Genomic DNA, 27,061 nt, shown 5'->3' on the forward strand with positions numbered 1-27,061 from the left:
TTGAGGACCACACTCACCCATCCACACTTCCCCAAACTGGCCAGCTCCCAGGCGCTCAACCAACTTCAGCGTCTCCCTGGGAACCTCCCACTCATCCTCCCACCAAGGTTTCTGGGGCTTCTGGGTCTGGCAAGGGCGGCTCAGCTTCGTGCATAACCCATCCGACGCTTCTGCAAGGACAAAGGGGGATAAGGCAGTCATTACGGGAGACCTTGAGTGCTAACCTCCGGCCACTACCTCTCTCCACATTCCACGCAAGGGGGTCCCTAAGGCCGACTGAGGGGGAGACAGCTGCTAGAATGGACACAGTGAAAGCATTCTGCTGGAGCTCACTGGTGTAATGGTGGACCAGCTCGTGTAGTCCGGGAAAAGTAATCCGAGGGGAGATGTAGAAGCCACCGTTGTCTAGGTTACGGATCTTATAATGTTTCACTACTTCTCCCTGGTTCTGGTCGAAGTCTCTGACCGACAGTGAAAAGGATCCTGAGGGAAGATTGGAGAGGAGAGGAGGGAAGAGAAGAGGACAAGTTGAAGAGAAAAAGGAAAAAGAGAGGGAATGCCTTGAGTAAACCAGGAGGCAGGGGAACCCGCTTTCTACAGCTCCCCAGCCCCCGCCCCTCCTCACCGGGAGGCGCACAGCACTCAATTCGCAGCCCCGCCCACACACCGAGGCCCCTCCCACTAGGCCCTGTTTACCTGCTGTGCTTTCGCTTTCCCGAATCAGGAAGGATCCGTGGGTGTTCCCCGGAGCCAAAAGCTGCCGCTCTGCGTCCTTACGGCTCAGATTCTTGAAGAACCAGCTACGCGAAGCAGACGCAAGACTATCGGCTGTTGGTTGATTCTTTTTTTCCTCCGCCCCTGTGTTGCCCTGGCTGTCCTGGAACTCCAACTCCCTCTATGACCAGGGTGGCCTCTGAACTCAGAGGTCGGCCTGCTCCTGCCTCCTTTGGGCCACCTTTGGCTAATTCTTCCTCCATCGTGGTCGAACACTCCCCACTCCCAGGACCATGCCCTACTCTGAGATCCCCGGATGTGCTCGCCCAAACCCACAGAGGTCCCCTGCTCACGGTTCAGGCTCCAGGCTGTTTGCTTTGGCCACGAAGTTGAAGGGGATGAAGCCTTCTTGGCCGGTGGTCAGAGACTGAGCCTTCCACCACTCACCGCTCCTGTGCCGCACAAACCATCAGTAGGGCCTTCATAGCCGCTGGACACCCCTCAGAGTCCCCAGTTAGGCCAGGCCACGCCGCTGCATCCCCTGGTTCAAGCACTCCAGAGCTTTCCACGTGATTCCAAAGCCCTTCACCTGAGGCCAGAGCCTTTCAGGAGTGTAGGAGGGCTGAGGATTCGCGCACACACACACACACACACACGTCAGGAGTGCAGGAGGGCTGAGGATTGACACACATGCACGCACGCACGCCGCACGGGGCAGGCAAGGTGGGTTAGAGGGTTACTCAACTGTTCCAGGATCCGGAGCTGTTCACCCTTCTCAAAGCCAAGGTCTCCATCGTGGGAGGGCTCATAGCTGTGCAGGGCGATAACCAGGTTGTCTGTAAAGATAGCGACAGTCAAGAAGAGCCAGGCTGGGCTGACAGGGACAATGAGGCACAGGCTTCAGACAAAGTGGAGGGTAGGAGGAGAGGGTGTGGACACCAACAGCCAAGCATGCACGGGCCTTACGATTCACACCTTGCAGTGGAGAGGCTGGTGGGAGAGAGCCCTCATAGGTGACCAGCGGGTCGCGAACTTCAGAGCCATTCCGGATGGGCAGCTGTGGGGTAGGAAAAGATGCTGGGGATCAGAGGAAAAGGACTGGATCTGATCCTGGCTCCCCTCCCTTCTGCACTCTCTCCATCGCTCCAGCCTGGCTGGACCACTCTCTGAATTCACCAGCCTTGTGTGGACTTGACCTTAGGAAAGTCTGTTCCTCTCTGGGGTCTCTTCCCTGCTGTACTCCGGGGAGCATGGGTGTGCTGTTATTTCCAGGGCCTTTAGTGATATATTAATATATTTTTTGGGGGGTACACAGCCTTCCCCCACCCCCAATCCTTCACTAGTCCTAGCTCCTCCCACCCCAATGCCATCTTCCTCTTACCGTAGTCTTGCTGTCCAGCGGGACTATGGGGTAATGGCAGTTTTCACACACATCAATGTTCTCGATCCAGTCATCCTCAGGGTTCGAGCTGCAGCCACAGCCCCATGATCCCTAAAGGAATGTAGAGAGAGGCCTGAAGGAGCCCCTTCCAGGCCGGTTCCCCTCCCCCCTGCCCCCATCCCCGCCCCCCTGCCCCCACCCCCCGCCCCCCCAACATCAAACATCCCAGAGTACTGCCCTGGAATTTACAAAAAAGTACCTGAGACAGTCAGCTCGGGGGCCCTCCATTGGCCCCTGAGGTACGCTGGAGAGCTGAAATGTGGGATTCTAGCTCCTGACTGGATTCCTTCTGAGCCCTCAAGCAACAAAGAAGTCCGCAGGCCCCGAGCCCCAAGGCTAGTCCCCACCCTCCCACCTGGGATGGGCAAACCGCCACAGGCGCCTTTGTTAGTCTATTTACCCACTTCCTGCCTCCTCAGCCATGCTACTCTACTACTTTGGGGGAGTACCTGGGAGATATCACACTACACGCTTTGCCAAGCCCTGTGGGGGGGGGGAACCTAGGTCTTCCTTCCATCCTTTGTCACCACGGACGGTGCGTGTCCCGTCTAGTTACAACGCCCCTGCCTAGCTAGTGAAGCCGAGGGGTCCCTGTTCCTCAGAGTCAACCTTCAGCCTCTGCCTGACCCCAGCACCCCCACCCCTACTCACACCACAGTCTCCTTCAGAGGGTTTCTTCTAACACGTTTTTTTGCTTCTTACTGGCAGAAAGGCACCCTCCGCCGGCCCTGTTGGCTGTTTCTTCTTTTAGTGGTGGAAACTTTTTGTCAAATGAAGTCAAGCGGAGCCCCCCCCCCCCCCATTGATACAGCAAACAGAGCCACTCTAACCAAGTCAGCGTGGGGTGGGGATGGGGGTGGGGGGCTCCCTCTGAAGCCTCTGGACTCCCTGGGTACCTCCTTCCCAGACGCTGTCCCTCAGAACTGCTTAGAAAGTTCTAGTCTCAAAGCATGGTTTACCATAAGGAGACGATTTAAAAACTTTTTTTTTTCCTTTTAGATAAAGTCTTACTATGTAGCCTTGGATGGCCTTGAGGCCTGGATATCACTATGTAGACCAGGGTGACCTCAAACTTGACCTTGCAGAGATCTGCCTGCCTCTGAGTGCTAGGATTAATAAAGCCATACACTATTTTTTATTTATTTATTTTTTTGGACCAGTTTGATGTCAAGAAAGACCTACTCTACTTCTCAGTCATTTAACCTATTGTGCGCGCGCGCACACACACACACACACACACACACACACACACACACACACAGCAACCTGCTACCTGCACATTGTACTCTGAGCTATTTTGTCTTTTCCAAAGACCCACCATTATTTTCTGTAGACCATACCTTTGTGTTTATGACTCTGTCCCACTTATTTTTTTAAGTGTGTGTGTGTGTGTGTGTGTGTGTATGTGTGTGTGTGTGTGTGTGTGTGCTACAGTAAGGGTTTGGAGGTAAGAGGACAATTTTCAGGAAAAGGTTCTCTCCCTCCACAGTGTAGGTCTCGGGGGATGAACTCAGATTGTCAGGCTTGGTGGCAGGTGCCTTCCTTGGAGGCGCCATTTTACCTCCCCTATGTTTGTGACTCTCTTATCCACCTGCTAAACGCTAACTCCACCTGAGAGAATTTTCACTCATAAGTCACATCATGCTCCCAGCCTCTCAGGCTTCTACAGTGTTTTACTCAGGCCACAATTGTTGGGTCAGGCACTGTGTGTCTTTCTTTTTTTTTGGTTTTTTGAGACAGGGTTTCTCTGTGTAGCCTTGGCCATCCTGGACTCACTTTGTAGACCAGGCTGGCCTCGAACTCACAGCGATCCACCTGCCTCTGCCTCCCGAGTGCTGGGATTAAAGGCGTGCGCCACCACACCCGGCTCTGTGTGTCTTTCTTATGATCAGTGTGTCAGTATTAATGCTTCTTTCATCACCCTCCTCCTTTAAAAATGTTTTATCTTTATTTATATTTGTATGTCCCTCCATGTGTGCATGTATTCACATGCCTTTGGGACCCCTAGAACTGAAGTGACAACAGATTGAGCCACTGAACTTGACCTCTAGAAACGGAGCTCAAGTCCAGTGATAGAGTGACAAGCACTATTGTCACCTGAGCCATCTCTCCAGCTCCTCTTCTCTGCCCTTGATGGACAGGGGTGCATCAAGAATAGAAGCTGTAAAAAGCTGGGCATGGTGGTGCATGCCTGTAATCCCAGCACTTGGGAGGCAGAGGCAGGTGGATTGCTGTGTGTTAAAGGCCAGCCTGGTCTACAAAGTGAGTCCAGGACAACCAGGGCTACCCAGCAAAACTCTGTCTAGAAAAACAAAAACAAAACAAACAAACAAAAAGATGTGCTTTCTCATAACAGAAGCCTGCAAAACCTACCAGCAGGATGTTGGGCTAAGCACAGAGTCTTCTGCCTACAGCGGTCTTCGAAATCATCGACCCTAACCTCTGATTTCATTTGTTTATGTGTTTATCTTTGAGACGAGGTCTCACCGTGTTTCCCAGGCTGGCCTGGAAGTCTCGTGCTTAATTGGTCTTTCTGCTAAGGTAGCAGGGGCACACACTGTCGTACAGCTTGACGTCTGATTTTAGATGATCAAAGGGAGTCCCCAGGGAGGCCCGCCTAAAGCCACACATTTGAGGTTGAGCAAACCAGGACTTGCTCATTTATGCTATGTCCAAATGGATGTGGGAGCAGGGGCAGTTTCTGGTTAGCAAAATTCAGAAGGCAGGCTCTGGAATCTGAACAACTTAGGCTTCGATATTGGCTGTGTTCCGGACCTCATCCTGCAGCTCTGTGATGCCGGCACATGGAAGGCAGAGGCGGGAGGATCAGAAATTCCAGATCATTTCTCACTCTATAGAGAGTTCGAGACCAACCTGTGTTCCATGAAACCATCTCTCAGAAACAAAACAAACCAAGAACGAAAAACCTAAAACAAAATACAGTAAGACGGTCTTGCCGTGCCTGACTTTGTTGAAACCATCCGGAAAGCCTCACTTTTCCTCATCTGTCACTGAGGCTTGTCAACCCTTTCTCATCACGCTACATTAACTGTCACCTTAGTTTCCTGGGCCTTGGAGAGGTACCCACCAGCATCCCTTCGGTTCTATCCACCCCTACATGGAATCATGGGAAAATGAGACTGGAGAATAATCATCTTCAGGCTCATGTTTTTTTCACCTGAGCCTCTCATAGGCTCTCGCAGGTACCGGAACTCACAATGCGCACCTTCTTATATATTTGACTTTAAACAGTGTGTACCTATATGGAGGAATAATACTACACCCACGAATGCTAAGCTAAACCGAGAGACTTCAGAGGGGCTGCAGACGTAGCTCAGTGGGTAGTGCTTTCTCTAGCATACCCCAGACTTCAATAGTCAGCCTGGGTGGTAGATAACTGTAGTTCCAGGCCTTGGGTGGAGGCAGGAAGGTCAAGAGCTCAAGGTTAGCTTGAAATACAAGAGACCTTGCCTCAGAAACTAGAAAGAGAGAAACTGAAGAAAAGAGTACACAAACACATTCGCTCTCCCGCCAACCCATTGTTGGGAGGCCATGAGGCCGACTGACTCACTGTGGCTCCAGGTGATGTCTTATCAGCTCAACTACCTTTTTTTTTTTTTTTTTTTTTTTTTTTTTTGTTTTGTTTTTCGAGACAGGGTTTCTCTGTGTAGCCTTGGTCATCCTGGACTCACTTTGTAGACCAGGCTGGCCTCGAACTCACAGCGATCCACCTGCCTCTGCCTCCCGAGTGCTGGGATTAAAGGCGTGCGCCACCACGCCCGGCTTGTGCGCCACCACGCCCTGCTAGCTCAACTATCTTATGGCCAGAAGGTGGCTAGCAGCGGTAGGGGCTCCCAGTGGCCGGTGAGTAAGTATCGTGTTTGTGATTTACATGGGCCCTGGGAAAACACAGGTTGGTTAAGCTGTACCCAGAGCACTAACATCAGATGGGCTGTGTGTGCATTTAGAGCAGTGAGGTGCCTTTCAGCCTTGACATTTTTGGAGGCATTGGGAACAGGCAAGAGAGACTGGGCTTGATGGTTCCTGTCTTTAATCCCAGCTGTCAGCACTGGGAGGCAGATGCAGGCAAATTTCTACTAGGTCAAGGTTAATGTGATCTAACGAGTGAGTTCCAGGCCAGCCAAGGCTACATAGTGAGAAAAACACTGTGTTTCACAGGAAAAAAGAAAAGAAAGAAAGAGAAGAGGTGGTGCACGCCTTTAATCCCAGCACTCGGGAGGCAGAGGCAGGTGGATCGCTGGGAATTCGAGGCCAGCCTCGTCTACAAAGTGAGTCCAGGACACTCAGGGCTACACAGAGAAACCCTGTCTTGAAAACCCAAAATGAAGAAGAGGAGGAAGAAGAAGAGACAGAAAAAGAGTGAGGCAGGGGCTGGAGAGATGGTTCAGTGGTTAAGTGCCCTTGTTGCTCCTCCAGAGGACGTGAGTTTGAGTCCCAGCAGCCACATGGTAGCTCCCAACCATCTAACTCCAGATCCAAGCATCCAATACCCCATCTTCTAGGGATCCAATACCCCATCTTCCACCCTCTATGGGCACAGGCACACAAGTGGCTCACAGAACACAGAAAATAAAAATAACTTTAGAAAACAAAGAGAAGAAGAGTGATTTAAGGCCTGATGAAACAAGATTGAAAGGTGGGTTGCTGGGGCAGGAAGACCCAGAGTTTGAGGCTAGCCTGAGCTACCTTACAGAACCTATGTGGAGTAAGAGAGATGGCTCGGTGCTTAAAAGGCATGCACTGTTTTGTACACAGAGTCCGAGTTTGGTTCCCAGCACCCACAGTGCGCATCTCACAACTGCCTGTAATCTAGCTCTAGAAATATCCCAGACCTCCAGCTTGCACAGGCCTCTGCAGCCGTGTACACATGCCACCCTTCCCTCCATAGAACTAAAAGTAAAATTAAATGTTTTTTTTTTAAGGGCTGGAGAGATGGCTCAGTGGTTAGGGCCATTTGTTGCTTTTCTAGAAGACAAGATTTTAATTCCTTGTACCTATGTAGTGGTTCACGACCAGCTGTAACTCCAGTTCCAGGAGATCCACCCTCTTTCTGCCCTGCTCTGGCACAAGGAATAATTGGTACACAGACATATATACAAAAAAAATGTACATACTGTCTCAAAATATAAATACTGTCTCAAAAAAAGGAAAAAATAAAAAATAAAACCAGGCAGTGGTAGTGCATGTCTTAAATTCCAGCATTTGGGGGGCTGGAGAGATGGCTCAGTGGTTAAGAGCACTGTCTGCTTTTCCAAAGGACCTGGGTTCAATTCCCAGCACCCACATAGCAGCTCACAACTGTCTATAACTCCAAGATCTGACACCCTCACACCAATGCACATAAATTAAAATTAAATATAATATAATAAAAAAAATATTCCAGCATATGAGAGGCAGAGGCAAACATATTTCTGAGTTTGAAGGCCAGCCTGGTTTATGGAATGAGCTCCAGGACAGCCAGGGTCACACAAAGAAATGTTGTCTTGAAAAAAAAAATAAAGAGAGAGAGAGAGAGAGAGAGAGAGAGAGAGAGAGAGAGAGAGAGAGAGAGAGAAGTAAATAAAATTTAAGAAAATAAAAGGGCTGAGAGCCATGTATACTAGCCCAGATACTTTAGAGAGCTGGGCTCTTGAAGTTTGAGGCCAGCCTGAGAAACTTAGGTTTCTGGTTTTGTTTTTTGTTTTTTTTAAGATTTATTTATTATTTATACAGTGGTCTACATGTACATCTGCAGGCCAGAAGAGGGCATCAGGTTGTGAGTCACCATGCGGTTGCTGGGAATTGAACTCAGGACCTTTGGAAGGGCAGCCAGTGCTCTTAAGCTCTGAGCCATCTCTCTAGCTCAGGTTTCTGGTTTTGTTTTCAGTTTTTTGAGATATGATCTCCCTGTGTAGTGTTGGCTGTCCTGGACTTGCTTTGTGGACCAGGCTGGTTTTGAATGCACAAAGATCTACCTGCCACAAGTGTGTACCACTGGGTCAGGACCCTGGGAAACTTAGAAAGACTTTATCTTGCCAGACAGTGGTGGCACATGACTTTAAAACGCAGGCAGGGGGGCGGGCTAAAAAAAGCCGGGCTTGGTGGCGCACAACTTTAATCCCAGCACTCGGGAGGCAGAGGCAGGTGGATCGCTGTGAGTTCGAGGCCAGCCTGGTCTACAAAGTGAGTCCAGGATGACCAAGGCTACACAGAGAAACCCTGTCTCGAAAAACCAAAAAAAAAAAAAAAAAAAAAAAAAAAAAAAAAACACGCAGGCAGATCTCTGAGTTGAGGCCAGCCTGGTCTACAGAGTGAGTTCTAGGATAGCCAGGGCTACACAGACACTGTCTCAAAAAAAGAAAAAAAGAAAAAAAAAAGGCTGGGTTGGGAGTATACAGTTCAGGGCACCTTTCAGCACACATCAGGCTTTGGGTTTGACCCCCAGCACCACCAGAAAAAAAAAAAAAAAGAAATAATTAGTTAGACAATTACACTGTTTCTTCAATGTATACACATTTAAATTTCTAATTAAAATTTAAACTATGGGTCAGGGCGCAGGAGAAATGATGGCTCAGCAGTTTAGAGCACTTACTGCATGCATTTGCAGAGGACCCCAGTTCAGTTTCCAGTGCCTCTGTGGCAGCTCAGTGCTGCCTGAAATTCCAGTTCCAGGGAATCCGATGCCCTCTTCCGGGCTCTGCGGGCTTATGGTACATATAAACTCACCCAGGCACATACACACACACACACACACAACACATACACACACACCAGAACAACAACAAAACCAAAAACTTTTAAAAATGTGGTCTCTGTGCATGCTTAGCATGTATGAAACAGTACATTCAATCTCTAGCAACAAAAAAAAAAAAAAAAAAGGAAGAAAAAAGAAAAACAACAAAATAATGTTGGTGTGTGATACAACAAGAAGAGGAGGGGAGCCGGGCGTGGTGGCGCACGCCTTTAATCCCAGCACCCGGGAGGCAGAGGCAGGCAGATCGCTGTGAGTTCGAGGCCAGCCTGGTCTACAAAGCTAGTCCAGGACAGCCAAAAGGCTACACAGAGAAACCCTGTCTCCAAAAACCAAAAAAAAAAAAAAAGAGAATGGAAGAGTTTTAGATAAACTGATGTAAGTCACACCAGCTTTGTTTTCGTCTTTTGTTTTTTCAGTTTTTCTTTTTTTTTTTTCTTTTAGTTTTTTTGTTGTTTGTTGTTGTTTTTCGAGACAGGGTTTCTCTGTGCAAGAGCTATAGCTGTCCTGGAACTTGCTCTGTAGACCAGCTGACTTCCAACTCACAGTAATCCACCTGCCTCTGTCTACTGGATGCTGGGATTAAGGGTATGTGCCACCACACCTGGCCTTTTTTTTTTTTTTTTTTTTTTTTGGTTTTTCAAGGCAGGGTTTCTCTGTGTAGCCTTGGCTGTCCTGGACTCACTTTGTAGAATAGGTTGGCCTTGTACTCACAGTGATCCACCTGCCTCTGCCTCCTGAGTGCTGGGATTACAGGCGAGTGCTACCGCCCTGGGCTCCAGAAGGAATCATTTTAATGGCTCAGCAGGTAAACGTGCTGCTAACCTTAACAACCTGAATTCAATCCTTGGGGTCCACATAGTGGAAAGAGAGATCCAATACTCCCAGCTTTGTCCCCCAAACCTCCATAGGCATGCTGGGGCCCCCTGTGTATGCATGGGCAGGGGCACACAGTGTGCACATACATAAATAATATTGGCATATATACTCAGAGGCAGCATTGGCTACCAAGGCTATCTAAAAAGAAAAGAAACCAGGAGTGTTGGTACACACTTTTAAACTCAAGAGGGTGAGGCAGAGCTGGGTGCAGCAGTGCATGCCTTTAATCCCAGCATTCGGGAGGCAGAGGCAGGTGGATCTCTGTGAGTTTGAGGCTGGCCTGGTCTACACAGTGAGTCTAGGACAGTCAAGGTTACACAAAGAAACCCTGTCTCAAAAACAAAATCAAACAAAAACCAAACAAAAAAGAGGCTGAGGCAGGAAGATTGTGGGGATTTCAAGACCAGCCTGCGGTGCAAGGTGAGACTAAGTGTTAAAGGGAACAGGACAGGGAGGCAGCCACTAAGATGCTCAGAAGATCACCTTGTTTGCCACCAAACCAATGACCTGACTTAATCTCTGGGACCTACCTGGTATTGGGAGAGGCCTAACGCCTTTCATTTGTCCTCTGGGCTCCACATACACACTATGGCATATGCACACACATGTGTAGACACAATTTTTAAGGAGCAGAGGGTGTCTAGGGGAGAGATCTCAGTCAAGAAAGGGCTTGTCACACATTACAGGGACCTGAGCTCTGCCCTCCGCTTCCATGTGGACGGCCTGGCGTGATGATGTAATTTCCATGTGAGGGATACGGAGAAAAGTGGATTTGTCTAAGCTCACTGACCAGCCAAACCACCACAGAGCCTCAGATGCCAGTGACGAGACCCTGCCTTGAAACACAAGAGAGACAGTTTTCTAAGAATGAACCTTTTTCTGAGTGTGGTGGTGAATGTCTTTAATCCCAGAGTTCAGGAGGCAGAGGCAGACAAAGCTCTGTGAATTTGAGGCCAGCTACCTGGTCTACAGAGTGAGTTCCCAGACAGCCAGAGCTACAAAATGAGATCCTTGGTTTTTTTGTTTGTTTGGTTTTGGGTTTTTTTGGTTTTTTTTGTTTGTTTGTTTTTGTTTTTTCGAGACAGGGTCTCTCTGTGTAGCCTTGGCTGTCCTAGACTCACTTTGTAGACCAGGCGGGCCTCGAACTCACAGTGATCAGCCCGCCTCTGCCTCCCGAGTGCTAGGATTAAAGGCGTGCGCCACCACGCTCGGCTTTTTTTTGTTTTTTGAGACAGGGTTTCTCTGCGTAGCCTTGGTTGCCCTGGACTCACTCTATAGACCAGGTTGGCTTTGAACTCTCAGAGATATGTCTGCCTCTGCCTCCCGAGTGCTGGGATTACAAATGTGCACCACTGTGCCTAGCTATGAGATTCTATTTTAATAAAAGAAAAGACACCTGACCTCTGGCCTCCATATCTACATGCATGCAGAAACATCTGCATACATGTATGCACAATGTGCAAACACATATACACAGGATGGAGAGATGGCCCAGCAATTAGAAAGTCACACACTGCTTTTGCAGAGGACCCAAGTTCAGTTCTCAAATTCCACAATGGTTGTCTCACAATCACCGGTAAATCTCCCTCTAGGGTGTTTGATACCCTTTCCTGCCTCCTTTGACAGACACCTGCACTCGTGTGTGTGTGTGTGTGTGTGTGTGTGTGTGTGTGTGTGCGCGCGCGCCACACACACACACACACACATACAATTAAAAATACACAGACACCAGCCAATGAATAAACAACAAGCAGGGAGGGTCTATGAGATGGGGAGGCTAAGTGACCTTCCCAACAACAGACACTGGTTTCCAGCAAAGGCCAAATCCAACCACAGCTGGCAATAGTGGCCCACCTCTTTAATCCCAGCACTCAGGAAACAGACAGACATATCCCCTTGAGATAAGGCCAGTTTTATCTACACAGCAAGCTGCAGAATGACCAAGATCACTTAAAGAGACCTTATCTCGAAAAGGAAACAAGAAGAAGACCGACAAAACAAAACAAGAAATCAGAACCCTTCATCCTTCATCACACACCTGGATGCTTCTATTAGCACCCAACAGCTGGGTCCTGAGAAATCAAGAAAAAAGCAAGGCACGTAAACAGGAATGGAAAAGAAAACCTCTGATTCTAAATCATGACCACTGCTGGGTGTGGTGACACACACTTTTTTTTTTTTTTTTGAGACAAGGTTTCTCTGCATAGCCTTGGCTGTCCTGGAACTCACTCTCTAGACCAGGCTGGCCTCCAACTCACAGAGATCTGCCTGCCTCTGCCTCCCAAGTGCTGAGATTAAGCACCACCAAAGCCCTGCTGACACACACCTTTATTAATTCCAGCACTTCCTGGTAGAGGCAGGAGGGTTTCTGTGAGTTCCAAAACTCCCTGGGCTACATACAGAGTTCCAAGGTAGTCAGAGCTACATGGTTACATTGTCACAAAATACTCTCTCTCTCTCTCTCTCTCTCTCTCTCTCTGTTTCACACATACACACAAACTCAGATACATACACTTTATATATATACACACACACACACACACACACACACACACACACACACTTGACCATTATATTGTCAACAAAGGCTTTTCTTACCAAGACAGTTCTCTCTCTACCTGGAATGCATTTCGATCTACATTTACCTGACCAGAGAACGCAAATCTGGGCACATAATTCAGTGAGTATATTGCTTACTGTGTGCAAAACCATATGTTTGCTAGATTCCCTGTGTAACAAAACGCATAGCGCGCAAAGCCATGCCTATGCCTGCGTTGTAAGGTGCTTCTTTTTATACAAAATGTGAGTCTTGCTTCTCCGGTCGTAGTTTAAAACAGATTTCTGGGTAGTCAACGTAGTCTAAGCAGGTTAGGAACAAGGTCAATACAAAGATATCAAAACCGGAGCTGGGCGTGGTGGCGCACACCTTTGATCCCAGTGCTTCCGGAGACAAACACAGGCGGATCTCTGTGAGTTCGAGGCCAGCCTGATCTACAAAGCGAGTCCAGGACAGTCATGGCTACACAGAGTAACTGTCTTGAAAAAGCAAAATGAAATAAAGATAGCAAAGCTCTGGCTGGATAGATCGATGGCGCACTCCTTAAAAGCACAGGCTGCTCTCCCAGAGGACCAGGGTTCTAGTCCCAGCTCCCACATGGCGGCTCACAACCACCTGTAATTCCAGACCCAGAAGATCCAACGCCCTTTTCTGGCCTCCAAGGACACTGCATACATATGGTATACACTTTCAGGCACTTGTACACATAAATTTTTTTCAATTTAGGCAGGGCATGGTGGTGCACTCCTGTAATCCCAGCATTTGGAAGGCAGAGGCAGGCAGATCTTTGTGAGTTCCAGGCCAGCCTGGTCTACAAAATGAGTCCAGAACAGCCAAGGCTACACAGAGAAATCCTATCTCAAAAAACCAAAAAGAAATAACTAAATAAAATAAAGATTAAAAATAAATAAATAAAGAGATCAACATTAAAACAACGTAAACTTCTCATTGTCTGAAATGGAAAGGGGCGGGGGGCGGGGAGGTCTTCAGGGCTCTTAGAACCATGAAGGACAGATTCTGGTGGGAAGGAAGAGCCTTTTCTTCTTCTGCTCATTGCTCAATAATGAGAGTAGTAAGGATTCTAAACTATCTCTGACTAGGACTTGCTCTTGGTCAAACTCAGAGCAGCATACGGTCCACTAGGCACTGTGAGCCCTTATACAAGGGCTTACCCACTCCAGTGTTCCTGACGTGGAGGATGGAGTCAGAGCCGGATTTCAGTCTGCACCTTCTGTGTTGCTCTTTAATTCAAGGCCACCTACCTGGCAGGCGCAGTAGCCTTGCTCGTGTGGCAAACAGCATACAACAAATCAGGCTGTTAAAAGTGCCTGAAGTAAGTCCTCTGTCTGTCTCTCTGTCTCTGTCTCCCTGTCTCTCTGTCTCTCTGTCTGTGTTTCTCTGTCTCTCTGTCTCTCTCTTGCGCGCGCGTGCGCTCTCTTGCTCTCTTGCTCTCTCTCTCTCACTCTTCATTCTTTATTGTTTCCAGGTGTTTCCTGGCCTTTCATTCCACCATTTAGAAGGCAGAAGCAAGTGGATCTTTGTTTAAAGCCAGTCTATATATTGAGTTCCAGGCCAGCCTGGGATATATAGTGATAACCTGCCTAAAGCACTAATGATTAAAATATTACTAATATTAATAAATAAAAATTTATTGTGTGTGTGCATATGCTCCCTTATGTGTGCGCACGCCACTCCATAGAAGTGGAGGTCGGAGCGAGCATAGTGGCACATGCCTGTCATCCCAGCCCTCGGGAAGCAGAGGCAGGCGAATAGCTGTGAGTTCGAGGCCAGCCTGATCTACAAGAGTGAGTTAGGATAGCCAAGGCTACACAGAGAAACCCTTTCTGGAAAAACCAAAGAGAGAGAGAGAGAGAGAGGTGGAAGTTGGAGAACAAAGGTCAAGAGTTGGTTCTCTCCTTCCGCAATGTGGGTTCCATGGGTAGATGTCATGGCTGTCAAGCTTGGCAGCAAGCACCTTGGCCTGCTGAGCCATCCTGCGGGTCCCTGCATTGGATTTTCCTATTCCAGGATTGTTTAGAAGTCAAACACATCAAAATGAGTTGTGATTCTCATTGATTGGGTCATGGTTCCCAGATTTGCTGCCACCGGCTCTTTTCCTACTCCAGCAGGAGACCTATTGATTTATGGATGCGCTGTCTGGAGTGTGTGCCAGCGTCTTGCCTGCGAGCCCGGCCCACTGCTTTACATGGCACATCGGCAGGCCAGGCAGTGGGTGGCGAACAACATCTTTGATCCTAGCACTCGAGAGGCAGAGGCAGCAGCTGGAGCTCCGAGTTCAAGGCCAGCCTGGTCTACAAAGAGAGTTCCAGTACAGCCATAGTTGTTACACAGAAAAACCTCATCTCAACAAACTGAAAAAAATAAAAATAAAAAAATCCCAGCACTTGGGAGGCAAAGACAGGCAGATCTCTGTGAGTTCTAGGCCAGCCTGGTCTACAAAGAGAGTTCCAGGATAGCCAGGGGACATAGAGAAACCTTGTCTTGAAAAAACAACAACAGCAAAACCATAAAAAAAAAAAACCATAAACCTCACACACACACACAAACACATAAATATATACACAGACACACAAAAACATGCACATATAAACACACCACACCCACACGCACAAACACATATACATACAAACATACACATAAGCATACATACACACACATACACACAATCACACACACGCATGGTTTCTTTGAAACAGGTTCTTGCTGTGTAGGCCAAACTGACCTCCAGCTCTCAACAGTGCCCCTGTTGAGACCTCTCAACTCCTGGGATTACAGGTCTGAGCCACCAAACCCAGTTTAGATTTCTGAACCCTCAGCTCCTCTTCTAATTCCTGTATCTGGAAAATAAGAATAAAAACAGGACCTGCATCTTGGACCATAATGAGCATTATATATGACACATGGAAAACCCTGCAGTGTAAAATGCTTCTTAAGATGCTTGGTACACACCAGGTGTGGTGGCACACGCCTTTAATTGCAGCACTCAGGAGGCAGAGGTAGGTGGATCTGTAAATTTGAGGCCAGCCTGGTCTACCAAGTGAGTCCAGGCCAGCCAAGGCTACGCAGAGAAGCCCTGTCTTAAAAAAAAAAAAAAAAAGGACTAAACAGATGAGCATAATTATCATTTAAGGCTGACATGTGTGCTTCTTTCTATATCTTCCAGGTTGAAATTGCCTGTCATTCTGTCTTCATTCTTCCTCATGATTTTGGGCCCTTTAGCTCTGAAGACCAGGCTGGCCTGGAATTCACAGACATCTGCCTGCCTCTGCCTCCTGAGAGCTGGGAGGAAAGATCATCTGGCTCCGCTTTTCCCTCTTTAATACATTTACCTGAAATAGAAGTTTCCCTCCCGAGCCGGGCTTAGTGGCGCACGCCTTTAATCCCAGCACTCGGGAGGCAGAGGCAGGCGGATCGCTGTGAGTTTGAGGCCAGCCTGGTCTACAAAGTGAGTCCAGGATGGCCAAGGCTACACAGAGAAATCCTGTCTCGAAAAAAAAAAGAAGTTTCCCTCCCATAAATGGAAAATCAGCGTCACTAGCCATAAGTGGCAGTTACACATAGTCAAACTTTTTTTCTTTCTTTTTTGGCGGCGGGGCGGGGGGGGGGGGGGGGCGGTGGAGGTGGTGGTTTCGAGACAGGGTTTCTCTGTGAAGCCTTGGCTATCCTGCTTGCTTTGTAGACCAGGCTGGCCTCAAACTCACATCAACCTGCCTGCCTCTCCCTCCCGGAGTGCTGGGATTAAAGGCATGCGCCACCATGTCCATCTACACATCGTCAAACAGTAGGACATATAAATTACATGCCCATCCATCAGCCTCCAAAATGTCTCACACAGTCAGCATTTTATCCACCACAGCGTGGGAGACGCAGCCTTGTGGGAGGGAATTGGAGCTGAGCTCTCAGCCCTAGCTGCCATCTGCCCGCTCTGTGACAAAGAGGGTGTCCCTCAGTGGGCCATTTCCTTTTCACCCAAGCCTGTAAGGCCTACTGGCTGCTGTCTGATCGGGTACTGCCGCAGCTTTGAGCAACCCGTTCTCACAGCGACACTTTTGAGGAAGTAACACCAAAACCATCGCCATGGCCCATTCACCAAGCCAGCAGCAGAGCCCCATGCATGGACAGGGGAGACTCTAAGGTGCCTCAAGCCAAGCTCACACTTGTAGCCAGTAAATTAGCTTGCACTTAAATGTATCTAGAGGCCCAGGTTGGGTGGCAATCATTTTTTTTTTTTTACATAGTTTGTGTGATCTGCCTGGCTTAGTGTAACTGTCATAGTAGGCCTATGAAATAAATGTCGCCAGATGCAAAACCGAGGCTGACACTGGCTAAAGCGATTTGCCTGAAGCCTCCTAAAACACAAATGAGGGGGGAATTGCGGCAGCGTGTTGGTTTACCTTCTGTCTCTCAGCAAAGGTACCATGGGACCATCCAGCAGGAGGCAGCCAGCTCCTAGGGACACACCCCAAAAGTGTGATGGAGGAGGCTGGCTTTCTGGTTATCTTTAGATGCCGCTGTGCTGTTTGACTTTAAAAACAAAACAAAGCCAGCCATGTGCTAATTTTGAAACAGCAAATTAAAAACAGCAAAATCACCACCAGCAACGCAGAAGTGCTATTAAAAACATCTCCCTGTTCCCTCTTTTCAGACAACATCTGGCGATAAAGCCCAAGCTGGTGCCCTGAGGCTCATCCTGACTCCAACTCTGCAATGCTGGGGTAACAGGTGTGTGACACGGCACACTGTGAGTGACGATCCTTTGGGGACATACTACCTGAACAGCTCCCCTGCCCTTTCATCCCGGGCCTAGAATAGGTGGTAGAGGTATTAAAAAAAGAAAAAAAAAATAGTTTTGTGACTGAGACGTTTAGGAAATAATAGATCAGACAAAACAAATCAGACTTCTTCTCTGCAGAGGTGTAGCAAGCCAGCATTTACTGTGAAACTCCCACGGGACATTTGTCACTGAAGCAATGTTGGTTGGCTCTAAAACCTTTTCATTCCAGGTGCATCATGGACTTTTTTTTTTTTTTTTTTTTTTTTTTTGGTTTTTCGAGACAGGGTTTCTCTGTGTAGCCTTGGCCATCCTGGACTCACTTTGTAGACCACGCTGGCCTCGAACTCACAGCGATCCACCTGCCTCTGCCTCCCGAGTGCTGGGATTAAAGGCGTGCGCCACCACGTCCGGCTTTTTTTTTTTTTTTTTTTTTTTTTTTTTTTTTTTTCATTCACTGATGATGCAACATTACGAATTCAAGATCCACACTGAGAAGAACTCTTAAAGATCACAATTTTAGCCGGGTGGTGGTGGCGGGCACCTTTAATCCCAGCACTCGGGAGGCAGAGGCAGGCGGATCACTGTGAGTTTGAGGCCAGCCTGGTCTACAAAACGAGTCTAGGACAGCCAGGGCTCTGTTACACAAAGAAACCTTGCCTCGAAAAAAACCCAAAGAAAACAAAACAAAACCCCACAATTTTAGACTCTGGGTGCAGCTTCATGCACTTAGCATGCATGAGATCCTGAATTAAAGATGAGGGAAGAGGGGTGGGGCATGGCAGTGCACACCTTTAATCCCAGCACTCAGGAGGCAGAGGCAGATGGATTGTTGTAAATCTGAAGCCAACCTGGACTACAAAGCAAGCCCAGGACAGCCAGGGCTACAAGAGAAACCCTGTCCAAAAAAAAAAAAAAAAAAAATCAAAAAGAAAATAAAGGAGGCAGGGAGGTTCCTACTTCACTGGATACTATCCTGGGCCTAGCTTTGCCCTACCCCGACACCCTCCTCTGAATTGAACTTGGCTTTTGAAGCCATCAATCAGCCTTTGGCTGTGTAGGGCTTGGTAGGATCCCAGCACTGAGCAAACCTGCCCACGGATCACACTTTCCTATGACACATAAGAAGCTTTGAGCAGGGAAGACATGGCTGTGAGCGTGTATGCGTTTGCTCTAAGTTAATGTCTAGCTCTATAGCCCACGCTGGGCTCAAATTCTCCATGCCCCTGCCTCAGCGTACTGAGTGCTAGACGGTGCAAAATGGAGCCTATCTCTCCTATGACAGATCCCTTCTTCGCAGGTCAGAATCTAGCCTTTCTGAGTTTCCACGGTAGATACAGGAAACGAACTCGCTCACAAAGCCGTACCACTAGCATGAGGGATGGCACGGTTCACTGTCTCACCAAGTGCCAGAGGAGGTGTAACTTTGAGTGTGAACCAACACTCTGCAGGGAGGGGAAGTGCCCAGCTTCCTTTAAACACCTACTGCATGTCAGTACTACCTGGGGCACACTGGCATCATTATCCTTTTGATTTTGCCAGGCACTTTGGAATCGAGAGCTTTGCTACTGTGTCTTTATAAACAGACTGAAGTCTAGAGTGGATAAACCATTCGCCCAGGCAAGCAGCAGGCCCAGAATTGTTCCTAGGCTTCTCTGATGCTGAAAAGTGTGGTTTGGGGGTTTTGTTTTTAACACTGTATCACATCTCTGGGCTCTTGCACCTTTGACTTTATTCTGAGGTTTCTGTCTCCATGGTCCCAAAGAGCAGAACTTTCGGTTTGTTTGTTTTGTTTTGTTTCCTTTTTTTTTTTTTTTTAATTTATTTATTTTTATTTTATGTGCATTGGGGGTTTTTGCCTGCATGTATGCATGTCTGTGTGAGGGTGTCAGATCTTGGAGTTATAGACAGTTGTGAGCTGCCATGTGGGTGCTGGGAATTGGATCCGGGTCCTTTGGAAGAGGAGCCAGTGCTCTTAACCACTGAGCCATCTCTCCAGCCCCTTGTTTTGTTTTTTGAGACAGGGTCTTTCTGTGTAGTCTTGGCTATCCTAGATTCACTTTGTAGACCAGGCGGGCCTTGAACTCACAGCGATCCACCTGCCTCTGCCTCCCAAGTGCTGGGATTAAAGGCTAGGACCTTTGCTTTATGTCCTTAGCTCTCTCCAAAATGAGCCCCTCCTCTTCCCACACTGCCTTGTTCAGGAAGCTTCCAGATCCCCTTGAAGGACACTTCTCCCTCATCCGGTCGGTCTCAAGCCCATTCCCTGCTCTTTTGAAAAGAGCCACTATCCTGAGCTCCAAGGACCCTGCGTCTCAGTCAGCACAGGACTGGTGGAGGGGCCTGCTGTCTTTGCCTCTTCAAGGACACACACAGGAAGAGCCGGTGTGTTTTCTGCCCCTGTAGGAGGCCGAGAGGTCTTGGAGACGGCTGGCATATGCTGACGAGACGGAATATGTGTCACAAGAACATCTCCATCGAGGCAAGGGAAACCTGGAGAGTCGGCGGGGGGTAGGGGTGGAGACTGTCCCCCAAAGTTTAGAGTTAGAATGTGAGGGGAGGGGAGGTGGCTGGTGACAAGCTTCTGGGCTTTTACCCTTTGGTGTCGGAAGCAAGAATCAGATAGACCAACTTGGACCCGCAAATACAGCTGGATTGAGACTGGAGAGGACAAGGGCAAAGGCGAGGACATCCTGTCCTGACACTTGGCAGGACAGGAATGGCGGCTTTCCAGATGGAAGCTCAGAAGTTCATGCCCTGAGCCAGCGGTACCCTGTCCCGGATAAAAATAGTCCTTCCGCTTCCCTTCTCCCATCATTCTCACTCACCATCCGCTTCCCCAGGGACCACACATCCATGCAGATAAGCATCTCTCCCAGATCCATCCACTTCCCTAGCAAATCCTCCGTCCTTCACAGTCTGGTCACTAAGGCTCAAGTCAATTCTCATGCATCCATCTGGATGCCCCGGGTTACTCTTTCATGAGTTTTTTTGCCGCTCCCGTCTGCCCCGGGGACGAGGGAATTGATTCCCAGGACCCTGCACTCAAGCCTGTCCAGCCCCTCACCCTATGTATGACAGGAGTAGGTGGAGTCCAGCTCAAGCCATCACTCTCCGCAGGTTCTGCTCTACCACTGTCCGGGCCCATGAGGAGGGATGGGTTAAGCAGGTGCATGGCCACCTTTGGGCCTCAGGAACCTCATCCTATGAGCTCAAGGAACTAGACCAGTGACTGCTGATGGCTTTCTTTCTTTCTTTATCCCTGGCTGGCTGTCCTGGACTCTCTTTGTAGACCAGACTGGCTTTGAACTCACAGGGATCCACCTGCCTCTGCCTCCCGAATGCTGGGATTAAAGGCATGAGGACATGCCCGGCTGCCGATGGCTTTCTTAATATTTGACATTGTGGGATGGATCTCCAAGGAGTGCGCTCCTCGAGGGGAGGGAAAGATGGAGAGTAGAGGTGAGAGCCACCAACCTAGTCAACTTCCAGCAAGGCGTTCTGAAAGGCTACTGTACAGCTAAGGAGCCTGGCCCTCCACACAGATGCAGTCCTCTGTTGCCTGGCTCCCACCATAGCACCCCCACACCCCCCACTGTTGTTCCAGTACCCCCTTACCTGCCCAGCCTGGGAGCCTTCTGGCCCATTCACATGATGTTCCTGGCCTGGCTTGGCTGCCAAGACCCACTCTCAGCTCCCCTCGCCTTCGCAGTCACCACCTGTCTCTCGCGCCCACGTTCCACCCTGACTTCCTGCCTCCTTCTGAGGGCTCGGCAGCCAACCCAGGCCCAGCAACCCAACCACAAGCCTCCAGCACCCCAAGCTTCCTGCTGCCATAGCCCTACACCCCTCAGCCTCTTGGGTCCCAGGCATCTCTAGGCCAGCCCCTACTTATACTGAGGGAGGCACTTAGGGGAGTGAGAGCTGAGGGGAGGTCCATCTGTGATGGCTCAGGTCTATAATCCCAGCACTCTGGAGATAGAGACCAGAGTGGCTGTACACGGAGTTCTAGGCCAGCCTGAACCCCACAAGTCCCTGTCTCAAAAAACCAATAATAATATAAACTAATAAGAGGATTCTTTTTTTTTATTTAAATGCAGGGTCTGTGTAGCCCTGACTGCCCTGGAATTTGTTTTGCAGACCAGTTCAGTCTTGCCTTGAACTCACAGAGATCCACCTACCTCTGCTTCCCTAGAGCTGGTCATTATCTATGGCAAGAAAAGATGCCTGATGGAGCATCATTCCTACCACACCCGGGGGAGAGATCCAAAGGGAGCCTTTACCCCCGTGAGCAAAGGACAGCAGTTACAAATTTAGCACACAGGAATTGAGGATTTAGCTCAGTGGTAGAGCGCTTGCCTAGCAAGTGCAAGGCCCTGGGTTAAAAGACGACAAAATGACAAGTTCAGCAAACAGGGACGGGAAATGGTTTAGCCTGACAGCAAAAGGCATCTCTGTTGAGAGTTGAAGCTTTAACAAACGACGTCGACGAGATTGCACGTGCTACAGTAAAAAAAAAAAAAAAAGAGAGAGCCACAGTCACTGACAGAGCAGGATCCTTGTCATCTTAGGGCACAAGACAACAGCTGTGTCGGAGTCACGGGGCAGGTCCCTTATAGTTGAACGTTGACAGCCTGTTTCAGGAGGCAAATGAGAAAACCTCATGCCTTTGGGAATATGGTGACAGGCTGGGGCCATGGTGGTGCATGGGTTTAATCCCAGCATTTGGGAGGCAGAGATCCGCAGATCTCTATGAGTTTCAGGCCAGACTAGTCTACACAGTGAGTTCCAGGAGTCCAACCAGGGCTATATAAAAAAAACCCTGTCTGGATAGATAGATGGATGGGTGGGTGGATGGATAGACAGATAGACAGACAGAACGGAATAATAGGCAGAGGGTAGGACAGCATGCCTGAAGATGGTAATTCAAGTTGAGGCAAGGCCACACGCCTATTGGAGCACACAACCTGCACCACCATCTCTTGCAGAAGGCAGAGCAAACATGCTGCACAGGCATCTGAGGCAGCCAGCAGACATCCTGACATCAGCAGGAGTTAAGAACATTGCAACATGCAGCAGACAGGTCAAAGGTGAGAATGACGCCCATGCCCATTACAGGCAGAAGGCTAGGCTGCCGGTGACATGAGGAACCCCCCCCAATAGCCCCTATTGGGGGCCTAAGAATAGGTCCTGACCTCCCTGGAAGGAAAGTAAAAATGTGTCATCTCCTGAGCTATGCTGAGTGAGCAGGTGGGGGAGGGGAGCCCACAGGCCATTGTTGGGGTTTGTGAGGTGGGAACTGAAGCTGTGTGCACCTCAGCTGCAGAGGGAAGGGGGTGGGGGGACAGGAAATGGGGGTGGGGGTGGTGGAGGAAGTCTGAGTTGGAAAGTCAGACAAAGAGAGTCACACAGAAACAAAGGCTGAGAGACTCAGGGTGGGGGGAAAAAACAACCCTCAGAGAGACATGGCCGGCAGATGTGCCCGCAGACCCGGTGCAAGGCCCAGCCACTCTCACTTACAGACCGTAGCATTCTATAGCTCACCTCAGCTTCAGCTCACACCTTGGAGGGATAGCACTAAGAAGCAATGCTTGGATTTATTGGAGGGCCTCCTGGTGTGTTCTAAAGTAAGACCTTTCTACCTGCCTGTGGAGTAAGAATTAGCAGCTAGCTTGGTTTCATTTATTCATTTGCCTGTTTACTTGTTTTTGGAATCTTGGACAGGGTCTATTTCTAGGTAGCCCTGGCTGGCCTGGAATTCACTATGTAGATCAGGCTAGCCTCAAGCTCCTCCTAGAGCTCTGCCTTTCTCTGCCCCTTGAGTGCTGGGATTAAAGGCAGAAGCCTTCATGCTGGCCAGATCTCCCCCACTGTCTAACAGCAATAAACAGGGGAGGCTGGACATAGTGACGCATGACTTTCATCCAGATCAGATCAGGTCAGCACCGGGAGGCAGAGGCAGGTGGTTTCCTTTGGTTTCAGGCTTCCCTCTCTCCCTGTCTGCTGCATGGCATGGCTGGCATACCTAGAACTCTACCCTGGATTCCCTAGCCCAGCCCCCACCCCCTCTTCCTCTTTCCTGGAGGTTCATCACTAAATAATCCATGTATTTTCATTACCCCTCCTCTGCTCTCCTCTCTCTTTCTGTATCTCTCCTCTTCTCCTCCTTCTCCCCTCTCTCTGCTTTACTCCCTCCCTCCCTCCCTCCCCCTGCATGGCAGCTGAGAGCTGCTTCCAATAAACCTGCATTAAAATATAACTTCCTCTTGCTTGCAATTAGCTCATTCTGATATTTCAGTCAGATCACTGTGCGTTCAAGGCCAGTATGGTCTACAGACTGAGCTCCAGGACAGTTGGAGCTCCACAGGCTCTGTCTCAAAACACAAATAAAGCAAAGAAAGAAAGAAATAGGGGAGTTGATTTCGAGAGTTCAATTCCCACAACCACATGGTGACTCACAACCATCTATAATGTGATCTGATGCCATCTTCTGAGTGTGTGAAGACAGATTACCCATATACATTAAAAAAAAAAAGTGGCATAACATTTTGCTGGGCTCAGTAGTCAAAAGCGCTTGTCAGAATCCAAATGAGGCAGCTCACAAAATCTTGTAACTCCAGCTCCAGTTAACCCAATAACGTCTCTGGTGTCTCTGGGCAGACACACAGACACACACACACTTTGTTTTGTTTTGGTTTTTTGAGACAAGGTTTCTCTGTGTAGCCTTGGCTGTCCTGGACTCACTTTGTAGACCAGGTTGGCCTCGAACTCACAGAGAACCACCTGCCTCTGCCTCCCGAGTGCTGGGATTAAAGGCGTGCGCCACCACCGCCCAGCTACACACACACACTTTGAAAAATACAAGAAATATTCTTGTTTTGTTTGTTTTTTGAGACAGGTGTTCTCTGTGTATTCTTGACTGTCCTGAACTCACTTTGTAGATCAGGTTGGCCTCAAACTCACAGCAATCCACCTGCCTCTGCCTCCCAGTGCTGGGATTAAAGGCGTGCACCACCACACATGGCAATATTTTTTTTAAAGATTTATTTATTTATTATCTATACACTGTTCTGCCTGTCTGCCAAAAGAGGGCACCAGATCTCATTACAGATGGCTGTGAGCCACCACTGTGGTTGTTGGGAATTGAACTCAGGACCACTGGAAGAGCAGACAATGCTTTTAACCTCTGAGCCATCTCTCTAGTCCCCAATATTCATTAAAAATTCAGCTACTCAGTGGTAGTTAACACCTTTAATCCCAGCATGGGGGAGGCAGAAGCAGGTGGGTCTTTGTGAATTCCAGGCCAGCCTGGCCTACAGAGTGAGTCCCAGGACAATCAGAGCTGTTACACAGGGAAATGCTGGGCAGTGGTAATGCATGCCTTTAAGCCTAGTGCTTACTCAGGAGGCAGAGGCAAGCAGATCTCTGAGTTCCAGGCCCACTGGTCTAGAGAGTTCCAGGACAGCCAGGGCAACACAGAGAAACACTGTCTCGAAAAAATTTACAAAAAAAGAAAAGAAAAGAAAAGAAAAAAATTTCTTCCCACTTCTGGTTTTCCTAAGGTGGAGAAATAGAAATGGAGCTATTGGGGAGCCTGGGTGCCATCTACCCTAAGCAGGGTCTTGTCTCGTGCTGTGGAGTCTGTAACCCAGGGATATACAGTAGGCATACAACAACGTTCAGCCTCAGTGAAAGACCTCGATGGGATACAATGTGTTTTTATTAAGAAAATTTGGAGCCGGGTGGTGGTGGCAGCAGCGGGTGCACGCCTTTAATCCCAGCACTTGGGAGGCAGAGGCAGGAGGATTGCTGTGAGTTCAAGGCCGGCCTGGTCTACAAAATGAGTCCAGGGCAGCCAAGGCTACACAGAGAAACCCTGTCTTGAAAAGAAAAGAAAAAAACAAAATAAAAAAGAAAGAAAGAAAAAGAAAATTTGGGCTTAAGCTCCCTCTCTTTTTCCCCTCAAGGGGGCGTCGGGAGGCATGTTGAGCTTTCTGAATTCAGCTTTCAGAAATCCAAGTGTGCCTTCTCCCTCACCAAGCACCACATCCTCTTTCTTCCTTCTTCCTAGATAGTCCAGGAGACGACGCTCAGGTGCCCTCAGCAGAGGGTGAAGCGCCTAGCACTGATGTTCATGCGGGTGAGTCCCAGATGCCGCAGCGGTGGGGCCAGAGCAAGGCCGGTGCCGCCAGACTCCAGCTCCAACTCCAACTCGGCTTCATCCAGAAGCTCCTGGTGCAGGTGACAGGCTTGGTCTATTTTCAGTCTGTGCAGCTGTGCCCGCAGCCTCAGCAGCTGTCCCGCCAGCTGCTGGTCCTGAGCCCGCATCTCCTGCTGTGACCAGTAGGGGGTATGAGTTTGCTAGCCCAGCCTCCAGCCTCACCAGCCATGGTTCCCTTTCTGTGAATATTCTTTGCATAGACTGGCTCAAAAGCCCCTTCTCACCTAACTCCATCCTTCCCCCGTCTCTCAGATCTTTTTCCGTGTTGGTGGTTCTCAAAACCAAGTATGCAAACACAGGCACGACGTCGCAAATCAACTGAGATGACTCACCGAGCTTAACTGGACATTCCTATATCCGTACAGGTTGGGTTGACAGCTAATATTCAACCCAACCTGACAGCAAAGTTGGGGGTCACCTTTCTTTTTGGATTTTTCGAGACAGGGTTTCTCTGTGTAGCCTTGGCTGTCCTGTACTTGCTCTGTAGACCAGGCTGGCCTCAAACTCACAGTGGTCCGACTGCCTCTGCCTCCCCGAGTGCTGGGATTAAAGGCGTGCGCCACCACGCCCGGCTTGGGGGGGGGGTGTCAACTTTTTACTTGGCTGTCTCTACTCTCTATAACAATGGTTCTCAACCTTCCTAATGCTGAGACCCTTTAATACAGTTTTTCATGTTGAGGTGACCCCCCCCCCAACAATAAAACTGTTTTTGTTGCTACTTCATAACTGTTATGGTTGTAAATCTTAATGTAATATAAGTATATGATATACAGGACACCTGATATGCGACCTCCCGGATGGGTCGAGACCCACAGGTTGAGAACCACTGCTCTAGGGCGTTGGTTCCACAATTAAATAAACCATTTGGTAAGTGAATCCCTGGCTCCTCTGTGCCAGTGCACAGCAATGAGGTACTGAGGATTATGGTCCAGTCTCACCTCCTCCCAACCTCAGACTTGGGCCTTTAAAGGGACTGACTTAAAGACCCTATGTAAGTCTGCCACGCCCACCAAGACTCACCAGCTCCAGTCTGAGCCACTGAAGTGCAGACTCCATGGAGTCGAAGCCACAGATGGTCCCAGGTCTTGCCGGCTCAGGTCTAGCTTGGGCTCTGCACCAAGCCGGGCTCTGGATCCTGGCAGTCCACTCCAGATACGAGGGCCGTCGGGTCTGTAGCTGCAGCTTGGCTGTCAGCGCCTTCACAGAGTCTAAGCTCTCCTCCTCCTCTTCCTCCTCCTCCTCGCCCACTGCCTGGAATTTCAGTGTCCCTAGGGACATGGTAGGTCTGTGACTATCAACGGGGCAGTGAAGGGAGAGCCTGGCTGTGTGGCCCTGGCGGAGGTGGAAAAAGTGTGCCAGGAGTGTGCGGTGGTAAGCATAGAAGGGCAAGGGAGGCTAAGTGTGCCCAGGGTAAGTGAGCAGATGGGTGTGTGAGGCTAAGTGTGCAAAGGATGGAATTTTCCTGGCCTGCTAACTGGGGCCACGTGATGCCCATCCGGGTGGGGGCAGGAGGAGACCTTCGGATGAATTTTATTGTCTTTGCCCAGAACGAGGTTCCCGGTTCCCAGAAAGGAAGTAGCAGCAGGATAAGAAAAGCATCACCCACAGCCGACTTGGCCCTCCTCCCAAGACCCGAGGCAAGGAGGACAGGAGGCTAACCAGCGCCCCTGTTCTCTTCGTGGTACCTCTCAGGCAAGGGAGTGAGG

General features: G+C 49.2%; 2 protein-coding genes across 2 annotated transcripts in view; both read right to left on the bottom strand.

Moving 5' to 3' along the window:
• Lck (LCK proto-oncogene, Src family tyrosine kinase) overlaps positions 1–19,992 on the bottom strand; it is a 28,905-nt gene extending 8,913 nt beyond the window's left edge. The window contains exons 1-8 of the mRNA XM_051172055.1: positions 19,963–19,992; positions 2,096–2,206; positions 1,690–1,771; positions 1,460–1,550; positions 1,068–1,166; positions 697–800; positions 334–483; positions 18–170 (exon numbers count right to left, since the gene is read on the bottom strand). Of these exons, the coding sequence (XP_051028012.1) occupies positions 18–170; positions 334–483; positions 697–800; positions 1,068–1,166; positions 1,460–1,550; positions 1,690–1,771; positions 2,096–2,206; positions 19,963–19,992 (820 nt within the window). The remainder of the gene's footprint in view (positions 1–17; positions 171–333; positions 484–696; positions 801–1,067; positions 1,167–1,459; positions 1,551–1,689; positions 1,772–2,095; positions 2,207–19,962) is intronic.
• A 5,169-nt stretch (positions 19,993–25,161) lies between these two features.
• On the bottom strand, positions 25,162–26,846 carry Fam167b (family with sequence similarity 167 member B). The gene is made up of 2 exons (XM_051171560.1): positions 26,376–26,846; positions 25,162–25,468 (listed from the first exon to the last, which is right to left on the bottom strand). Exons 1-2 carry the CDS (start codon positions 26,631–26,633, stop codon positions 25,235–25,237), a joined length of 492 nt encoding a protein of 163 aa, XP_051027517.1. The 5' UTR covers positions 26,634–26,846; the 3' UTR covers positions 25,162–25,234.
• Positions 26,847–27,061: the final 215 nt, after the last annotated feature.

Source organism: Acomys russatus, chromosome 29 (assembly GCF_903995435.1).
Source record: "Acomys russatus chromosome 29, mAcoRus1.1, whole genome shotgun sequence".
In the NCBI taxonomy this organism is placed as follows: Eukaryota; Metazoa; Chordata; class Mammalia; order Rodentia; family Muridae; genus Acomys; species Acomys russatus.

Coding starts and splice junctions, on each gene's coding strand:
- Fam167b (XM_051171560.1), bottom strand. CDS start 26,633: ATGTCCCTAGGGACACTGAAATTCCAGGCAGTGGGCGAGGAGGAGGAG. Junction 25,469..26,375: donor AGTGGCTCAGACTGGAGCTG/GTGAGTCTTGGT, acceptor TACTGGTCACAG/CAGGAGATGCGGGCTCAGGA.